Source organism: Dipteris shenzhenensis, chromosome 24 (assembly GCF_047967505.1).
Source record: "Dipteris shenzhenensis isolate YYH24624 ecotype China chromosome 24, Dip_SZ_1.0, whole genome shotgun sequence".
Lineage (NCBI taxonomy): Eukaryota > Viridiplantae > Streptophyta > Polypodiopsida > Gleicheniales > Dipteridaceae > Dipteris > Dipteris shenzhenensis.
This window is the reverse complement of record NC_141619.1, coordinates 7,899,415-7,917,051: the sequence shown is the minus strand read 5'-3', so window position 1 is coordinate 7,917,051 and position 17,637 is coordinate 7,899,415. Positions and strand designations below refer to the sequence as shown.

The window sequence follows — 17,637 nt, the reverse complement described above, 5'->3', positions numbered from 1 at the left end:
CTCACTTAGCCCCACACTCTCCATGGCCCATGCACAGCTCGGGTTGGGTGACCCAAAAAAGCTAGCATTGTAGCTCCAGCCTAGGGTTGTGAAATTTGTGGATTCCATCTTGGCATTCCAATGTTGGATTGGGATATTCAACGATTGTGATCTGGTAGCCCCATCTTGCACACAAGGTCTCCAATCCTAATAAGAGTTCGTTCTTGCGTCGGGTGGGGCAACACTGTTTGGGTGGTGGCATGCTACGCCATGCAAAAGCCAGCTTCGATTCTCGTGTGTTTGATTCGAAGTGCTCAGCGCTGAAGGCAACATGCTGCAACCGAAAAGGAACCAACCAAACATTGAACCTTTGCACCACGCAAACGAAGCGTTGAGCTGATGTTCAACTGGTTGGGCAGGTTGCAAACCGTAATGCTAGGCTGGAGAGGAGAAGATCCCGTCTCCAGCGGGTCTCTGAAATGCCAGGTGGTCGACATGGGAACGTATGCGGGTGTGGCGCATTCTAGGAATGTGCTCTAAGGGCCAAATGCCTTGTAGCAAGTGACAGGAGCCCCTCTTATAACTAAGTTATCTACGTAATAAAGGCGCAACCTCATCAAAAGACGTTTGTTGTTGCTCTACCACTATGTGAACGTTGAAGCTCTAGGGTTTCTCTCAGCCTGCGCACAATACCATGCCCCGATCTCTGTCCCCTTCCCCTTCCGTTAGGGGCAGATGGAGACCCTCTCCTTCCCCTCCTTCCAGCCATCGACATCGCAAGAGCAGACGCGATCGTAGGAGCCGTTCTCCTGATCTTCATTCGCGCAGCAGGTGTGTGCGCAACAAAGTCGAGTGCTCCTTTAACCGTTGTATTGGTGTTGAGATTGGCTTGAGAAACCTTCTCCCCGGAGGCTTTGCACGGCATAGAGTAGAAGACAAAACCGGCACCCTGCATAGGAAAAATGATTTTACACAATGATGCTGCTGCTGTTGGGAGAAAAGTTGGAGTTTTTCGGGGTGTCTTGTACATGATGATCGTTTATTGTACCTGGGCTGAATTCTGAGGCGTTCTCACTCAGTAGCTGGTAACAAGTTTGATGGATGTGCCCATCTTGCCCTTCTCAGGTTTTTCTGTAGGCTGTATTCTGCGTATTTATTTCTTTAATAAATCGGGGTGTGGGAAGTAAGACCATGGTATTTGCGCCTAAGTGCACACGAGCTGTAGAAGAGCAATCGAGTGATTTGGGGTCGTATGAAACGTTGTTGGGCTGCCTGGTCAGGAAATACCAGACTTGACGTGATAAACTCGGAGCATGGGGGTAAGCGTAGCCACTCGAGTATTGCAAATTTTGGAAATGGTATGAATCAGAGCATTTCTAGAAAGATTGTATAACAAGTCTTGCTTAACGAATCAGGAACATTTCAATTGACTTCGTGTATGGCTGTTTCAGGCGCAGAACTCAATCCCCAGCGCGTAGGAGGTCTAGAAGACTAAAAAGTAGGAGCCCGTCACACTCCCATTCAGGAAGGTCTAGAAGCCCAGGTCTTCTATCCTCGGAGAAGAGGCCATCCCTCCACAAAACTGGTGGAGCAGAGGACGCAGAGAAGAGAAAGTGAGTGCCACAAAACTTCGGCACCTAATTTTTTGCTAAACTTTGATGGCGACACAGAATCGTAATCAAAACACTCTTCTTATTGCAAAGAAAACTAATCTAGAGCCTCAACCGTACTTGGTGTTTTTGGCTGTTTACAAAACTCTACTAACGACCCTAATGAGCAGCTGCTCAGACGCGCACAGATTCAGAGAGCCTCGAAGGTTTGGACAAAGAGGAAGAGTTCATGCTTCTCGTGTGATCTTTGTAGGTACGCTGCTGTCGCCTCACCTCTTCTCTGCATGCCGCCTCACGTAGAACCTCCTAGTTGTTACCTGATTTCTCTAATCTCGCTTCTACTTACTGATCACGGGAGTAGCACCTTAATCTTCCACCCAGCCAAACTGCCAAAGCTTCACAGCAAGAGAGAGAGAGAGAGAGAGCTGTATCGGAATCACGTAAATCCTCCCAAAGCTTTGACAGACCCCAAATCCCTAGATAGATCTAGATGCCACATGTCATCCCTATAGGGCCTTTCTAATGCAACATTTCACCCCTCTCTTGGGATGCATTTAATTCCTTGCCCCTAGGCACATTCTTTGCACTAGGCCCCTGGTCTCAGATCTATCTAGTCTGGTGCTATCAGCCCTCACCTAGGACCTTGACATTAATCCCTCCCGATCATTTACATAAAGCGCAAACACATATATTACAAAGATAGATTCTATAAGGGAAATGTCGACTGATTCTTCCGAGGTCATGCTACCTCGGCTAGAGCGTAACATTCCTTCCCTCTTCAGACATCAGCGTCCTCGATGATAAAGTCTGGGAACACTCTCCGCAACTGATATACGGATTCCCAGGTAGCTTCCGATAGAGGCTGACCATGCCATGCAACCAACACTGTGGGTATCTTCCGATTTCGTATTTGCATTGTTCCTCGGTCCAGGATTCTTGTTGGTTTGCGCCTTGCAATATCCTCTATCTCCTGAAACAAAACCACACCTTCGATTAGTGAGTCACCAGTATGTAAAAATTTCTTTAAACGTGAAACATGAAAAACCGGGTGCACCTTACACCCCTGTGGCAATTCTAATTTATAGGCTACACTGCCTATTCTCTTTAGAATTAACCACGGCCCACAGTATCGAGGTGATAACTTAGCACACTCTCCTGAAGTCAACGACTTCGAGTGCGAAGGAATTCTGAGAAAAACTTTTTCTCCTTCTTCAAATACTCTTATAGACCGATTTTCATCCGCATACACCTTGGCTCTATCCATAGCCTGGCGGATGTTAGCTCTCGCAAGTGCTAGCATCTCCCGCATCTGAACTACAAAGTTCGCGGCACTAGGCACTTTCTGAGGTACTCCAACTATAGTCGGATTGGCTGGTCTATAACCATAGTTCAGTTCAAACGGACTGAACCCAGTAGATGAATGTTTTCGATCATTGTAGGCAAACTCCAACAATGGCAACCACTTGTCCCATGTATGTTGCCTCAATGACACATATGCTCTCAGCATATCCTCTAAAATCTGGTTGACTCTCTCCGTCTGACCATCCGTCTCAGGATGATCCCCACTACTCATTCCCAACTCAGTCCTTAGTGTCTCGAATACCGCTGTCCAAAAGTGACCGGTAAACCTGACATCTCTGTCTGACACTATGGATCTAGGCAATCCATGCAGACGAAATATATGTCTAATAAACAAATCCGCTACTTGCGGGGCACTAACAGACTCTCTAGTCGGAATGAAGTGAGCCATCTTGGTTAGACGATCAACCACCACAAGGATAGAATTATGCCCTCCTTGCGTTGCAGGTAGTCCTACAATAAAATCCATGGAAATGCTCCCACTTACTTAGTGGTACTTCCAAGGGCTGTAAAAGTCCGGGTGGCTTCACCCGCTCGGCCTTACTTACCTGACACGAGAAACACCGTGTCACATATTCATGAATATGCTTTTTCATCTTTGGCCAAAAGAAATCTCGCTTCACGAGATCATAGGTCTTCTCGACTCCTGGATGTCCCGCACACGGGCTATCATGGCATTGTCGAATGACTCTCTGCCTGAGATCATTCTGACCAGGTACTACAACCTTGCCATTTCTAACTAGCATACCATCCCTTATGGTATATCTTGCATAAGTTTGGCCTTTTCTGGATGCCAGATCATCCTTTTCATTTTCCCCGGGTTTTAACACATGAGCCTTAGGCCATAAGCTCTGGACAAACTCGTCCACCTTCTGAGTTTCTCTGATCTCGGTCATTAGAGCACTCTCTAATACCGTGAAACTCAGGTTGTGCATAATGCGAGACAACGCATCAGCTACCTTATTGTCTTTTCCTCTTCGGTACCGAATCGTTAGATTAAACTCCTGCATGAGCTCTGCCCACCTAGCTTGGCGGCCCCTCAAGTCAGGCTGTTTACAGAAATGTTTCAGAGTATCATGATCCACATCCACATAAAACTCTGAACCATACAGATAATGCCTCCATGTTTTCAAAGCATGGATAACAGCATACAACTCCAATTCATGAGTTGGCCAATTCCTTTGAGAGGGAGAAAGCTTCTTGCTTTCAAAGGCTACTGGCCTTCCCTCTTGAAGGAGGACTGCTCCTACCGCAATGCCACTTGCATCGGTTTCTAGGAACAACGGTTTCTGGGGATCAACTATTTTTAACACCGGTCCTGAGACCACAGCTTGTTTTATGGTGTTAAAACTTTCTTGTTGATTCTGTCGCCAAATAAAAGGTACTTTATCTGAGGTCAGATCAGTCAATGGCGATACTATTCCGGAATAGCCTTTGATATGCCTTCTATAAAACTGGACAAATCCCAAGAATGATCGCAACGCGGTCAGACTCTGAGGGATTGGCCAAGTCAGTATCGCAGCCACTTTCTTCGGATCCATTTCTACCCCCTGTGGAGTAATTATGAATCCTAAGTACTCAAGCCTAACCATACACAGTATAGTTTTCTTTTTATTCACGTAAAGACTGGCTTTCCTCAAAGTACTGAACACTATCCTTAAGTGTTCACGATGTTCAGTAAGACTTTTACTGAATATCAAAATGTCGTCAATAAAATGTACTACGAACTTTCCGATATACGGTCGTAGTAAGTCGTTCATAAGCATGACAAAGGTCGCTGGAGCATTGGTAAGTCCGAAGGGCATTACCAAAAACTCATAATGACCAAACCTGCTCCTAAAAGCGGTTTTATGCACATCCTCGGCTCTAATCCGGATCTGATGATAGCCGCACTTAAGATCTATCTTGCTGAAAATCACGGCTCCATGTAATGCATCTAGCAAATCATCAATCCGAGCCATCGGATACCTGTGCTTGACAGTGATATTATTTAATGCTCTGTAATCTATACAGAGGCGAAACGTATCATCCTTTTTCCTCTTTAATATCACTGGTGAAGCAAAAGGTGAGAAACTTGGTTGAATCTGCCCCAACTTGAGGTATTCTTCCAGTTGCCTACGCACCTCCGCTTCCTCAGTAAAACTCATTCTATAGGGAGGTCTATTTACAGGCTCTGCCCCCGGGATCAGTTCAATCTTATGCTGAACTTTCCGCTCTGGAGGTAACCCATAAGGTAGTTCATCCCTAAAGCATTCAGAGAACTCCTCTGTTATAAGATTAGCCAGCTTGGCCATCTCATCACTTTGCGTAACATCAGTGCTAGTCGAAGAATCATTCACCGACTCTACCGATGCGGTGCAAAGGTATAAAAACTCTACTTGAGCCTTTCTGATTTCCATTACGGAAACCAACGGTCCCTGAGGTATATCTTTTCCACCTCGCAAGACATAAAGCACATCATTCATCTTGAATTGATATACGTGCTTTTTCCAATCAATGGCTGGATTCTTCTTAGAATGCCACGCCATTCCCAGGGCTATATCCGCATGAGCAAGCTTGGTTATTTCAAAATCAAGCTTCTCAGCATAGTCCTGAATCCGAAGCTCCAACTGGGTAACCCTTTGGTCCCATACTTCAGTTGAACTTCCATCTGCCATCCTGACTGTGTACGCATAGTCAGATGGACTTGTCTTTAATTTCAGCCTCTTCACGAGCTTGGAGTTAATCACATTGTGAGTTGACGTTGAGTCAAACAACACAATGACATCATGACTGGCCACTTGCCCTTTCATTTTAATTAACTCCGTATCATTGAAGGCTGCATACCCCGTTGCTGTGGGCTTAGATAGGATGTTATCAGGTGCACTCGTCACTAACTTAGTAACAGACACACAGAACAAACAAGGTACTAACCTCTGAGAAGATCCCGCTAGCTGAATCTGCATCTCTTCCGCTCTGGGACTTCCCTGCATCTCCACGTCGCACTCTGAGATCACCATCTCAGCCATCCGACGATCTTTATTACGTGGACAATCTCTCCACTGATGAGGTTGAAGGCAACCAAAGCATAAGCCTTCTCTCCTCGCTTTTTCCCTTTGTTCCGGGTTCAAGGGAGACTTAGACCAAGCCCGGGCTGCCATTGGAGTTACTTTTCTCTTCACTCCAATGGTGGTACTTGGTTTGGGAGTTTCAGCCGGTCTCGCCTGCTTGGCTTGACCACTCGGCTGCGAACCACTCCCTTTACTAGTCCACTTCTTCTTAAACCCAGATTTCTTCGGATACCCATACTGGGTTCCGACCTGTACAAACCCACTTGGCTTGCTGCCCTTGGCATCCTCGTAGTTCAAGGCTATAGCTATTGCATCATCTAGCGTGTTCGCGTACTTAGCCCGAACTTCCATTTTTATTCGGTCATTCAATCCAAATATGAAATCTTTCACTTGGATTGATTGAGGCAGGGGTTCGTCAACCTTCATTACACTCTCTCGAAACTTATCAGTGTATTCTGCCACTGATAAATTTCTCTGACGCAGGTTCCTATATTGATCCCAAGCTCGGGATGCCTCGTCAGGAGGTAAGAAGTGTTTCCTGAACTCTCTTTTAAACCCCTCCCAGGTAGTGGATGCTATACCGTCTTTTTGTTGTTTAATCCACCACCGATCCGCCGCCTCACTAAACATATGGGTGGCCTCGCGGATCTTTTTGATGTCATTTCTGATCTCACAAATGGCGAACGCCTCGTCCCATTTGTGTAGCCAGGTCTCAATGACATCGGAACTACGGTCGTTCATCCGACCAGAATACTTTTCCGGTCTGTAATTGGCAATAATTGGCACTTTAGCCTTCCTAGGCTCGACCGTATGGACACTAGACTCCGGTTCCATTGGAGCCTTTCCCTTCTCCTCTCGAGAAGGTCTGGCAGACATACTCTGTAGTGCTCTCCTAAGTTCGGACTGCCCTGCATTGGCTTGTAACTGCTGTGCTAACAACTGTTGCAAGGCATCTTCCAGCAATGCAATCCTGCCAGATAACGTATGAGCTACTGGGCGCGATCCCTGCTGGGTCGGCCGGACTCCTGATTCACCAGGGTCCCTCCTGGAAGCTCCTTCTTCTGCTTCCATTTGTTCAGTAGGTGTTTTGTTTTGGGTTTTTTTTTTTAAAAAAAAAACACCCTTAGAACACTGTAATCACAAACTGACACTCTGAACACAATTCCCTATACTAGGGAATTCCTGCAACCTGACATGCACCCTAATTACGTATTTGACACAGGCATATATATTCAATCCCGCCTTTCCCTATACTAGGGAAATTTCTGCAAATAACTCAAGTATACCGGCATAGTCCCAAGCACAATCTATCCTCGTTACAGCATCATATTCTATGCATACTTGTCACTTTTCACGCAAACGGAGTATCAGCAAACCAAACCAGGAAAAAAACATAGAATCGACAGAAATGACAAAGAGCCTTCCTGGTCTATGAATTCTGATCCAAAACCAAAAGGGAAAATAGATAGAAGGCCCCCTGGAATTCGAATCCTGCTGCTTGCAGCCTGCACGTACGGTCTGCTATCAACCTACGGGCTTAGTCTACCCTTTGTAGTCTGTAATTCACCGATCGGCGCCGTGCCTTCAGCGATGCCCACACCAATGTTACCCGAAGCCAATCGTCAGCCACCACGTCTCCGTTAAATCCCCGAAGGGCGTCGTGACATGGGTCTGCGCTCCACGCCTGGCGATCCTTCGAGTGCCTAGGCACCCTTTCGGACGCGTGCGTAAAAATGGCAAATCTGCTCCAATTACGTAGCTTTAACAAAGCTCGTCGCCCATCTGCTTATCCTGCGTCGCTCTCCACCATTTTCTTCGTTCGCTTCCTTTTCAAAGAAGCTCCGTCAGGTCCGGTGATACCAGCTCACGCGATCCTCAGACGGATCCTTGCCCTTGAAGTAATCCAGCACCCCGCCAATTCGTAGGTCCCCACGTTCCTGCGCTACATCTCACAAATTAACTTCGTCGAATCGCTCCAACAGCCCGTTCGTGGGTCCACGTGAGCGCCGCACTGTCGCAGACCTCGTCGTCACCAACTACCGTCCGTCGATTCTTCCTCTCCTTCCAACCTTCCGCTCTGATACCAAATTGTTACCTGATTTCTCTAATCTCGCTTCTACTTACTGATCACGGGAGTAGCACCTTAATCTTCCACCCAGCCAAACTGCCAAAGCTTCACAGCAAGAGAGAGAGAGAGAGAGAGCTGTATCGGAATCACGTAAATCCTCCCATTTCTCTCTCAAGCTTTGACAGACCCCAAATCCCTAGATAGATCTAGATGCCACATGTCATCCCTATAGGGCCTTTCTAATGCAACATTTCACCCCTCTCTTGGGATGCATTTAATTCCTTGCCCCTAGGCACATTCTTTGCACTAGGCCCCTGGTCTCAGATCTATCTAGTCTGGTGCTATCAGCCCTCACCTAGGACCTTGACATTAATCCCTCCCGATCATTTACATAAAGCGCAAACACATATATTACAAAGATAGATTCTATAAGGGAAATGTCGACTGATTCTTCCGAGGTCATGCTACCTCGGCTAGAGCGTAACACTAGTTGCCTTGCCACACGTTGCCCATGCATTGGGCCACCCACATGAGCCAATCAATAAATACCACCTCAGATAGTCTCCCTTCACGTGCTCATTCATATCGACCTCAACATGAGGTGAATAAACCTTTAACCATGAACCTTAAAGAAGCTAACCATTCTCCCATAAGGATGATCCCAAGAGATTCCAACAATCCCTCCTTTAGCCGAATGGGAGAAGCACATCAAAACTAATAAAGCAACTGATCACCAACAAAACTATTTGACCAAACCAAATCACGATCTACTCACTAAGAGCCGAGATCATCTAAAACAGCTGCATACTTACGAAAAGCCAATGCAGCTCTTAAGCTTTCCTCAGCTAGAAAGCCCAATCTTGTTCGTCAAAAATCGTTTCTACCAGGCCTGCAAATTCTTCTTTTGATGTAGATGCTTCAATTAGACAAGCCTTATCTTTTGAATTGTCCTTCAACAGTTCGTCTTTTTGTTTCTTGTAACATTGCTTCTCAAAATGTCCTTCTCGACCATAGTAGTGACACTCGAGATCAGTAATTTGATGAGCGTTTGTTATCTTTAGCTGTGTATGCGGTGTCTCCAAAAATTTGTAACTGATCATCGCGCCTTTCTTCACTGAGGAGAAGACCCACACAATCAAGGTAATCAGCATCTTCATCCAATCGCAATACTCGAGCTGTTTCACTATACTTTGAAGGTAGACTTTTCAGAAGGATTGCCTTCTTATCATCAGCCTCGACCCCTGCACCAAGTTCATGTAATTGCCTCAAGAGCGCTTGCATTCGATTCAAGAATGTTCCCACATTTTCATTTTCATATATCTTTAAGTCAAATAGTTCCTGCTTTAGAATTGCCTTCGAATGCTTCATTCGTACTCCAAATAATGTATCCAGAACTTTCCAGTTCTCTGTAGCTCTTTGACTCCACGTTACTAAATCACGTTCATTATCCGGCTTCTTGTCTGTACCTTCTACGAGACCCCAGAGCCCTTTGTGCATCAGGTAGAGACGGGTAATTAATTGCCATGTTGAAAAGTTCGGACCATTGAACTTTACAAGAGAGCTGTCAGTCGATTTTTCCTTCAAGTAATCCATGACGATGTTCAGGAACCTCTCATGATTGCTCTGAAGCAAGCTTCGGCCAGCAAATCTATAGCTTCACGTTTCCTTTTGTGTAATCTATTGCGGGGACGTCGACAACTGGAGAAAAGGATCTCAGTGTATGTTTGAAAGAAGGTGAAGCTTTCGACATGCACACTCCACGCTCACCGCACCACCTCCCACAAGATCTCTTAGAACGAAGGCTCTGATAGCAGTGTTGGGTTATAGAATGCAAATGAGAATGCATGCAATTGTTAATGAGCATAGGAAACTTCAAGATCACAACGACATACAAACTTTGATGGCGACACAGAATCGTAATCAAAACTCTTCTTATTGTAAAGAAAACTAATCTAGAGCCTCAACCGTACTCGGTGTTTTTGGCCGTTTACAAGACTCTACTAAAACGACCCTAATGAGCAGCCGCTCAGACGCGCACAGATTCATAGAGCCTCGATGGCTCGGACAAAGAGGAAGAGTTTATGCTTCTCGTGTGATCTTTGTAGGTACGCTGCTATCGCCTCACCGCTTCTCTGCATGCCGCCTCATGTAGAACCTCCTAGTTGCCTTGCTACATGTTGCCCATGCATTGGGCCACCCACATGAGCCAATCAATCAATACCACCTCAGATAGTCTCCCTTCACGTGCTCATTCATATCGACCTCAACATGAGGTGAATAAACCTTTAACCATGAACGTTAAAGAAGCTAAACATTCTCCCATAAGGATGATCCCAAGAGATTCCAACATCTAAGACTAGCTAAGTTTGCTCTGTCAAGCTTACGATGAACGATTGTCACATAGTGATATGCTTTGATATATACCCCCCACCCCCACCCCCACTCCTATTCCCAAACCCACCAATCACCATCACAAACAGCTTGTTTTTTTGAATTTTAGTCACTCATAAGGTTGAAAACCATAAACTCCATCACGCATAGCAAGTACTAGCTACTATAACATCCCCATTGAACACTAGTACAACCCAAAACAACAAAAATTGACAAGGAAGAAAACAACAACAAAGAGAAAAAGAAGAAGAAGAAGCGAGAGAGAGAGAGAGAGAGAGAGAGAGAGAGAGACATTATTTATTGAAACAAAAGAAACACCCTTGCTAACACAAGGAAACAAAAGACAGGTATTTCAGAAATGGCTGGCCTTGGTTGAGAATCAGTCAGGTAGAACACTTATTAGCGGACATGCAAATTTCACCTTGTGAAGTTTTTGGCCATGTTGCGGCTTGCTGGTATTGCGATAATTCTTTCCATCTTAAATGGTGCATTGCCCTATCAGCTAGATTTAGATGCTCGTTTGGGAGAGACTAAAATGAAATCGTTTAGACTTCACAAGCAGTTGTAGCTTGAATGAAGAGATTTTGGACTACTTTTTCTCCTTTAGTGCTAGCCTTCATCATGGCTGAGTCTGCCCTTCACCTCCGGAGTGTCGACAGAAACTCAGTACGATGCTCAAGTATGTGTGGGTGTGTGGATTTGTATGTGTGAGCATATTTTTATATTGTGGTCTACACCCACTGTTGGGCTCTGATGACGTTAGTGGGGATGTCATAGTAGCATAGTTTCCAAAAATGGCGTTTCGGTGGCCCCGAAACAGAACGGCATTTTTGTGCCGTTTCCAACGACATTTCCAAGGGGGGGGAAATTTTTGCCCCAAATTTTTTCACTTGCTTGTGTGGCTGCTGGTGCCGTTTTCTACTGCTCCGCTCCCGCATGCTACTCCTCGACCCTCTCAGCCCTCTCTCAGCTTGCTCACCTCTCCTCTCACCCCTCGCTCCTCCTCTTAGTCTCTCCCCTCAGTTCTCTCAACCTCTCCGCCCCCCCCTCTCAGCCTCTCCTCTCAGCCCTCTTGTCCCTCACCGCTCCTCTCAGCCTTCTCATCCTATGCCTTACTTTATGAGGAGTTGACATCATCGACCCATACCACTTGCTCTTCCACTTGCTCTCAGAGGCAGAGACCGTGGGCCATATCCATCGCGTCCACTTCAGCAGGGTCAGAGGAGCAGACTCCTTATAGATATGGAGAGACGCAGCCAGAGACACAGATGGACCAGGGCATGCACGATGGAGGTCCAGCCCATCACAGCCATATTTAGAGATCGCCCGAAGAGGGGTTCCTATTCACATGGCTTGCTGGATACAAAGACCATGGAGACCACGCCCCCCCACCGTCGAGAGAGACGACCGGGCAGATACAGATACGAGATATATTCACAGGCTCATAGGAGGGCCTTGTTGGCACCGGGCTGTGTATTTCGATCTTGAGTCTGAGTACTAGCTTTTTGTTACATTGGTTTTAGATTAGTACATAATATTTTGCAAAGGGGCCTAGCGAGCCCTTCGCTTCAGCCCACAATGGCTTGTATGGGCTACTTTCTGTGATTGTACCTTGTCTCATAGGCCTGCGAGGCCTCCAGAAGGTGTAAATATATCTTTCTTTCTTTCTTTCTATACACACATATAATATTCAGTAACCTTCATTCACAGCAGAGAACTGTGTCAAATGGTTGTAACATACGGGGCATTTAGTTTTGCATTTGAGCAGCTTGAAGAGGAAAGGCCATAAGACAATGCATAGTGCTGCAGAGTTTAGGGTCATGATTCTCAAGCATCTTTAAGCTTCTGCATTTCATTGGCTGTACTGTAAAATCACAAATACTATTTTGATCCGTAAGCACTGCACAAACAGCTATTAATGACTGTTTATTTAAATGGAGTAGCTTTCAACTCTGAAAGTTTGACCTGGGAGTATTGGGACATGTAAGATACCACTTTGCAGTATATTACTCTTTTAAATGGTACGTTTTGGATTTTTGATCAGTGGCTTTAGAATCCAGTTTTCTTGAACAGGACAAAGGAAGGAAATTTCAGGACTGTCTAGTCTTCACTTCTTTCTAAAAACCAAGTATCATTGTCATTGGATTTTTTTAAGAGTCCATCTAACCTGTACATGACACAGCAGTACATATTTTTGGTATGTATCGAGTGCTTCTGTGCATTCCAATGCTAACCATGTGATTGTTGAATTAGCATAAAAAGAAAGAGACATGGGAGATGCACAAATAGTTTCTGTGTATCATGTGTTTGTTCTAAGAAACTCCGCTGTTCTTTATGCTATTGTCCATGTCATATTAAAACTTTATTTGCTGTTTCTTAGGCGACAGAAAGAGGAAGAGCTGAGACGTTTGGAGGAAGAGACAGCCAGGAGGGTTGAAGAAGCTATACGGAGGAGGGTCGACGATGCTCTGAATTCAGAGGAAGTGAAGCTTCAAATTCTGAAGAGAATCGAGGAGGGCAAGAAGAAGTTGTTCAAGGATGTCTTAAATCAACTCCAGTTGGAAAAGGAAGCAGCACTGGAGGAGGCAAGAAGAAAGCAGGTAAGACAGACCTATACCTGCTGTTGGCCGCAGTTTTTCCTCTAACTGCAAGGAGGGAAAAGGAACGAACAAAAAGTGGACCGCTTTATATCATTGTCAAGTTCATTACTGTATACTAACAACGGATTAGTAGCAAGCAACAAATGTCTATCTCGTTTTATTTTACTTTTTTTGGTCTATCAAAACCAAAGGAGGATGCACAGGCAAGGATTATCTGGATGATGATCATGTACCCCAAGACACAGAACAGTTTGCACACTGGATATGCATTCAGGACGCGAAATATTCAGTTTTAGATTTTCTTAACCACAACTTTTTATTGTTAAGACTCTTAGTATCACAGGCAAGCCCTGAACATTGTGGGCTATATGGCTGCAGGAGCAGGCGCGAAGAGAAAGAGAGGAGCTTGACCGGATGCTTGAAGAAAATAGACGAAAAGTAGAAGAGGCTCAGAGGAGAGCAGCTGTAGAGCAGAAAAGGGAGGAAGAGGAGAGGTTTAGAGAATTAGAAGCTTTGCGTCGTCAGAAGGAGGAAGCGATGCGAAGGAAGAAGCTCGAAGAGGAGCAGTTGCACTCTGAACAAATGAAGTTACTTGGGAAAAGTAGTTCACAGTCAAAGATGCCTTTTGCTCTTGGCTTGAGTTAGAAGGTCCCCCAATTGTCTGTGACTTGCTAGCTGTTGTGAGATTCTACTGGCATGAAAATTATTTTTCTTCAACTCAATGAATAGGTGGAGTGTAGGGTTGAGAAGTTGTGCTGCATGGCCTTATTGTCATCTTTGCTACAAGCTCTTAGAATTGCATGGAATGGTGAAGTCCCTCATCCTAAACAAACCTTGGTTAGTGCACATGGCTAAGAGATCACCTACCCCCCCTATTTGAAGGTCTAGGGTTCCTACTTTAATGGTCACGAGGGCTAACCTCTCTCTCTCTCTCTCTCTCTCTCTCTCTCAGTCTTAGTAGCGTGCTTGTGCTATCTACCTAGTGTGGGAGCATTAGTGCTAATGGGAATAAGTCACACACAAAGACAAAGCTCAGTAGAAAAGCACCATTACTTCATCAGTTGTCAATCACCGTGTGCTTAAAGAATACAGCTGTATTTTGTCCACATTGATGGGGCTGGCTGGCTATGTTTGGCCAAAGATATAGAGGATGAATAGGGGCTGCTGTTTAGGCTGAATTGCTTAGGATGTGCTAGAAGAAGTTGTAGCTGTTGATGTTACACGAAGGTGACTTACGGAATCCAACTTCAGTTGAGGCTGAATTGCTTAGGATGTGCTAGAAGTTGTTGTAGCTGTTGATGTAACGCGAAGGCGACTTAAAGAATTCAACTTCAATAATTCACAGCAGTTCTGGCATCTCAAACCAAAGACCAGTCTCATACTTGATGCTTGATATTCAAAACTAGCCAAGAAAAACAAACAATTTGATTGGAATAGTACTCGAATTGAAGGACAGAGGGGGAGAGAGAGAGAGGGGGAGAGAGAGAGAGATATAACAAGGTGCAAACACTAGGGGCTAGAAATTGTGCTGCCCCCCCCTTCCCTTCGCCCCCCGCCCCCTCTCGGGCCGCAAGGGGTCTTTATTTCAATAAAGAAAACTTGATACAAGGTGGTTCACAGAGGGAGCAATAGGTGTAATGAAATTCGAATCCCTAAAAAGAGTGGGATTGCTCTCTAATCTATAAGCTTGGCACGAAAAAGTTGGGGCTTGGCCTTGGCCAAATTTGCCCAAGATCAGCATGTGGACAGCGGAAATCAATTCGCAGCACTTCTTGGCGGCCTCTTGCACACACACAAATTCGGCGAATCTGTCCTTTGGATGCTTGCAAGCACCAACTTGACTTGGCCCGGGGTGCACTTGAATTAGATTATTTTTGGGCCTTGGACACAATTGGCAGAATAGCCAAAATAGTAAATGAATTTTTACCACTCTTCTAGGGTTATCAAAAACTACCCCAAGGCACAAGTAATACACCAACAGGTGCCAGTACATTGGTCATAGAAGTCCCACTGTAGATATACTGTCATCTTAATACCTCGGGTGTGACAGTGTGTGTCACCAAGTGACTTCTAGACATCTGGGCTGGTTCGCAACAACGAGGCATATGTACTATCCCCCTCTTGAGTACCAGGCAATACTATGTACCTACGCCTTGTTGAACTTGAAGGAGCCTCGATCGAGGTCGGCTAAAGCTGGAAAGCTTTGGGATAAAGTTGCAAAACCTAGGATACATTTGCCAACTCCCCCTCCTCCCGCCACTTCGCATGCAGCGAAGAATAGTTCTTGAATTTCTTCAAGTAGCGTTGTGATACTTTACCTCGAACTTCTCTGTCCTTATGCTGCAGGATTTGCTCAGGAATCAGGAGCTCATCCATTTCCTCAACTTCTAGCAGTTCCTCGGCAAGCATATCCTCTGGAAGAGGACCATGGCATTGTGAGTTCTCCAACCATTCGATTGTTCCAACCTGGAGGCCACTTAATTGATATTTTCAATGACCTTGAAAGGACCATAGTATCTTAAGTTGAGCTTAGGGTACAACTTGTCTTTCCCTCTGTTGTTTTTCAGCTTGCCTTTACTGCATCTGCCTGGGATGTTTACCTGCAACCTTTTTCTGCTTCTCGAGTCTTTTAGAGCAAGCTTGACTTTACTGTAAGCTTCATCCCAATTCTCCACAAACTTACCCGCTTCAAAGATTTCATCTTTGGTATGCAATCTGGGCGGGACTTTCTCCCCCCTTCAATAATGTGAAACGGAGCCTTTCTTGTGGTAGTATGCACAATATTATTGTATGCAAACTCAACCAAAGGCAAATACTACTACCACTAAGTCTTGTGGTTAGAACCATAGCATTTCAAGAGATATAACACCATTGAATTTGCTTGCTGTGACTGTCCATCGGTTTGTGGATGAAATGCGGATGAGAATTTCAATGTAGTACCCAAATTGTCAACACCTCTTCCAAAAAAGACTTGTCATGCGAGGATCCTTGTCATCAGTGACAATAGATTGTGGCATCTCGTGGTACTTAAAGATATGTTGCATAAATAACCGTGCCATGTGATCTACCATAATTTTCTTTCTGATGGGAATGAATTTAGCTTGCTTACTGAATTGATCAATAATCGTCCATATTCCATCATGTCCCGTTTGCGTACAAGGGAGATCGGAGATAAAGTCCATGGCGATACTTTCCCGCAGTCTGCTAGGATCGATAGCCGGCTATAACAAGCCTAGTGCCTTTTGTCGATCATACTTAACCTTTTGGCATTTCAAGCATGTCGTCCTGACATACTCTTCTAGATCTCGGCGCAAACTAGGCTAATAAAAGTAATGCTCACCGCTCTGATTGTGGCACCAATGCCCCTATGTCCTACATATGGTGGTGAATGACTCTTTATGATCACTTTGGCCCTCAACTACTTGGTTACACACAAAGCGGCCATGCATAATTAAATACCCATCCTTAAGAGCATAATGTTCTTGTCTCTGCCCATCTGACAACTGATACAAAATTTAAGTAAAATTTGAATCCTTAGCATACTAACCTTTCATGGGCTCCAATGCATCATGGTAAATAATAGAGACTATAGATACCTGCGGGCTTCTTGGATAGAGCATGTGCAACCACATTCTTCTTGCCCTCCACATGAATAATACGAAAATGGAACATGTACAAGAAGTCTGCCCACCGCATATGCTTTTCTAATAGCTTAGACTGCATGAGGAAATACCGCAAAGATTGATGATCAGTTTGCATTGTAAAATCAGCTCCCAATACTAAATAAGCTTCCAAGTACAAAGGGCATGCATGAAATACAACCAATATTTCCTTCTCATACATCTATAAATGCTTTTGAGGAGGTTGTAAAATGTGACTTTCATAAGCCACAGCCCATTTTTCCTGCATGAGGACAGCCCCAATACCATTTTTACCACATGCATTAGCTTGAACATGAAAAGCCTTCTATAAATTAGGTAGAATCGGCATTGGATCTAAAGTGAGCTTTTCCTTCAGTGTCGCATCAAAGGCATTGTGTTTCTCAGTCTAGGAAAATAAAGCATGTAGTGGACCGGCAATCTCGGCAAAGTGACGAATGAAGCATAGTCTAAGAAAGCTGTGTAACTCATGTAAGTTCTTGGGTTGGGGCCAACTCCTGATTGCCTCAACCTTAGCTGGGTCCATTCGTACCCCCTATTTGGAAACAAAAAGTGTGTCTCCTGCATGAAGAATTCACTTTTCCTCGGATTGCCAATCAACTTCTGTTTCTTGAGCTCATCCCAAAATAGTAAATGAATTTTTACTACTCTTCTAGGGTCACAAGAAAACTACCCCCAAGGCACAATTAATACACCAACAGGTGCACAATTTGCCTTGGGTCTCTAGGAATTCATTCCTCGGCCTGATACATGTATGAGGACTCTTTGAATCCCCATGTCACCAAGGTCCAAGGTATTCACATATAAATTCACGTCCCTGTGAATCCTCGTGCCACCAAGGAATTCATGTCCTCGTGACAATAGAACTTGATTTTTGTGCTTTGCCCTTAAAATGAGGGTCTTTTTGCATGTTCTAGGGCT

General features: G+C 44.9%; 1 protein-coding gene across 2 annotated transcripts; it reads left to right on the top strand.

The window, feature by feature from the left end:
* Positions 1-599: 599 nt before the first annotated feature.
* On the top strand, positions 600-14,447 carry LOC147886157 (uncharacterized). Of its 2 annotated transcripts, XM_087395953.1 has the most exons (4): positions 600-810; positions 1,431-1,592; positions 12,838-13,057; positions 13,436-14,431. In XM_087395953.1, the coding sequence occupies exons 1-4, from the start codon at positions 674-676 to the stop codon at positions 13,700-13,702; spliced, it is 786 nt and encodes a 261-aa protein (XP_087252079.1). In that variant the 5' UTR covers positions 600-673; the 3' UTR covers positions 13,703-14,431. The 2 variants fall into 2 exon arrangements, with proteins under 2 accessions (XP_087252079.1, XP_087252080.1); XM_087395954.1 differs by lacking the exon at positions 1,431-1,592 and having other exon boundaries at positions 13,436-14,447.
* The last annotated feature ends 3,190 nt before the right edge of the window (positions 14,448-17,637 follow it).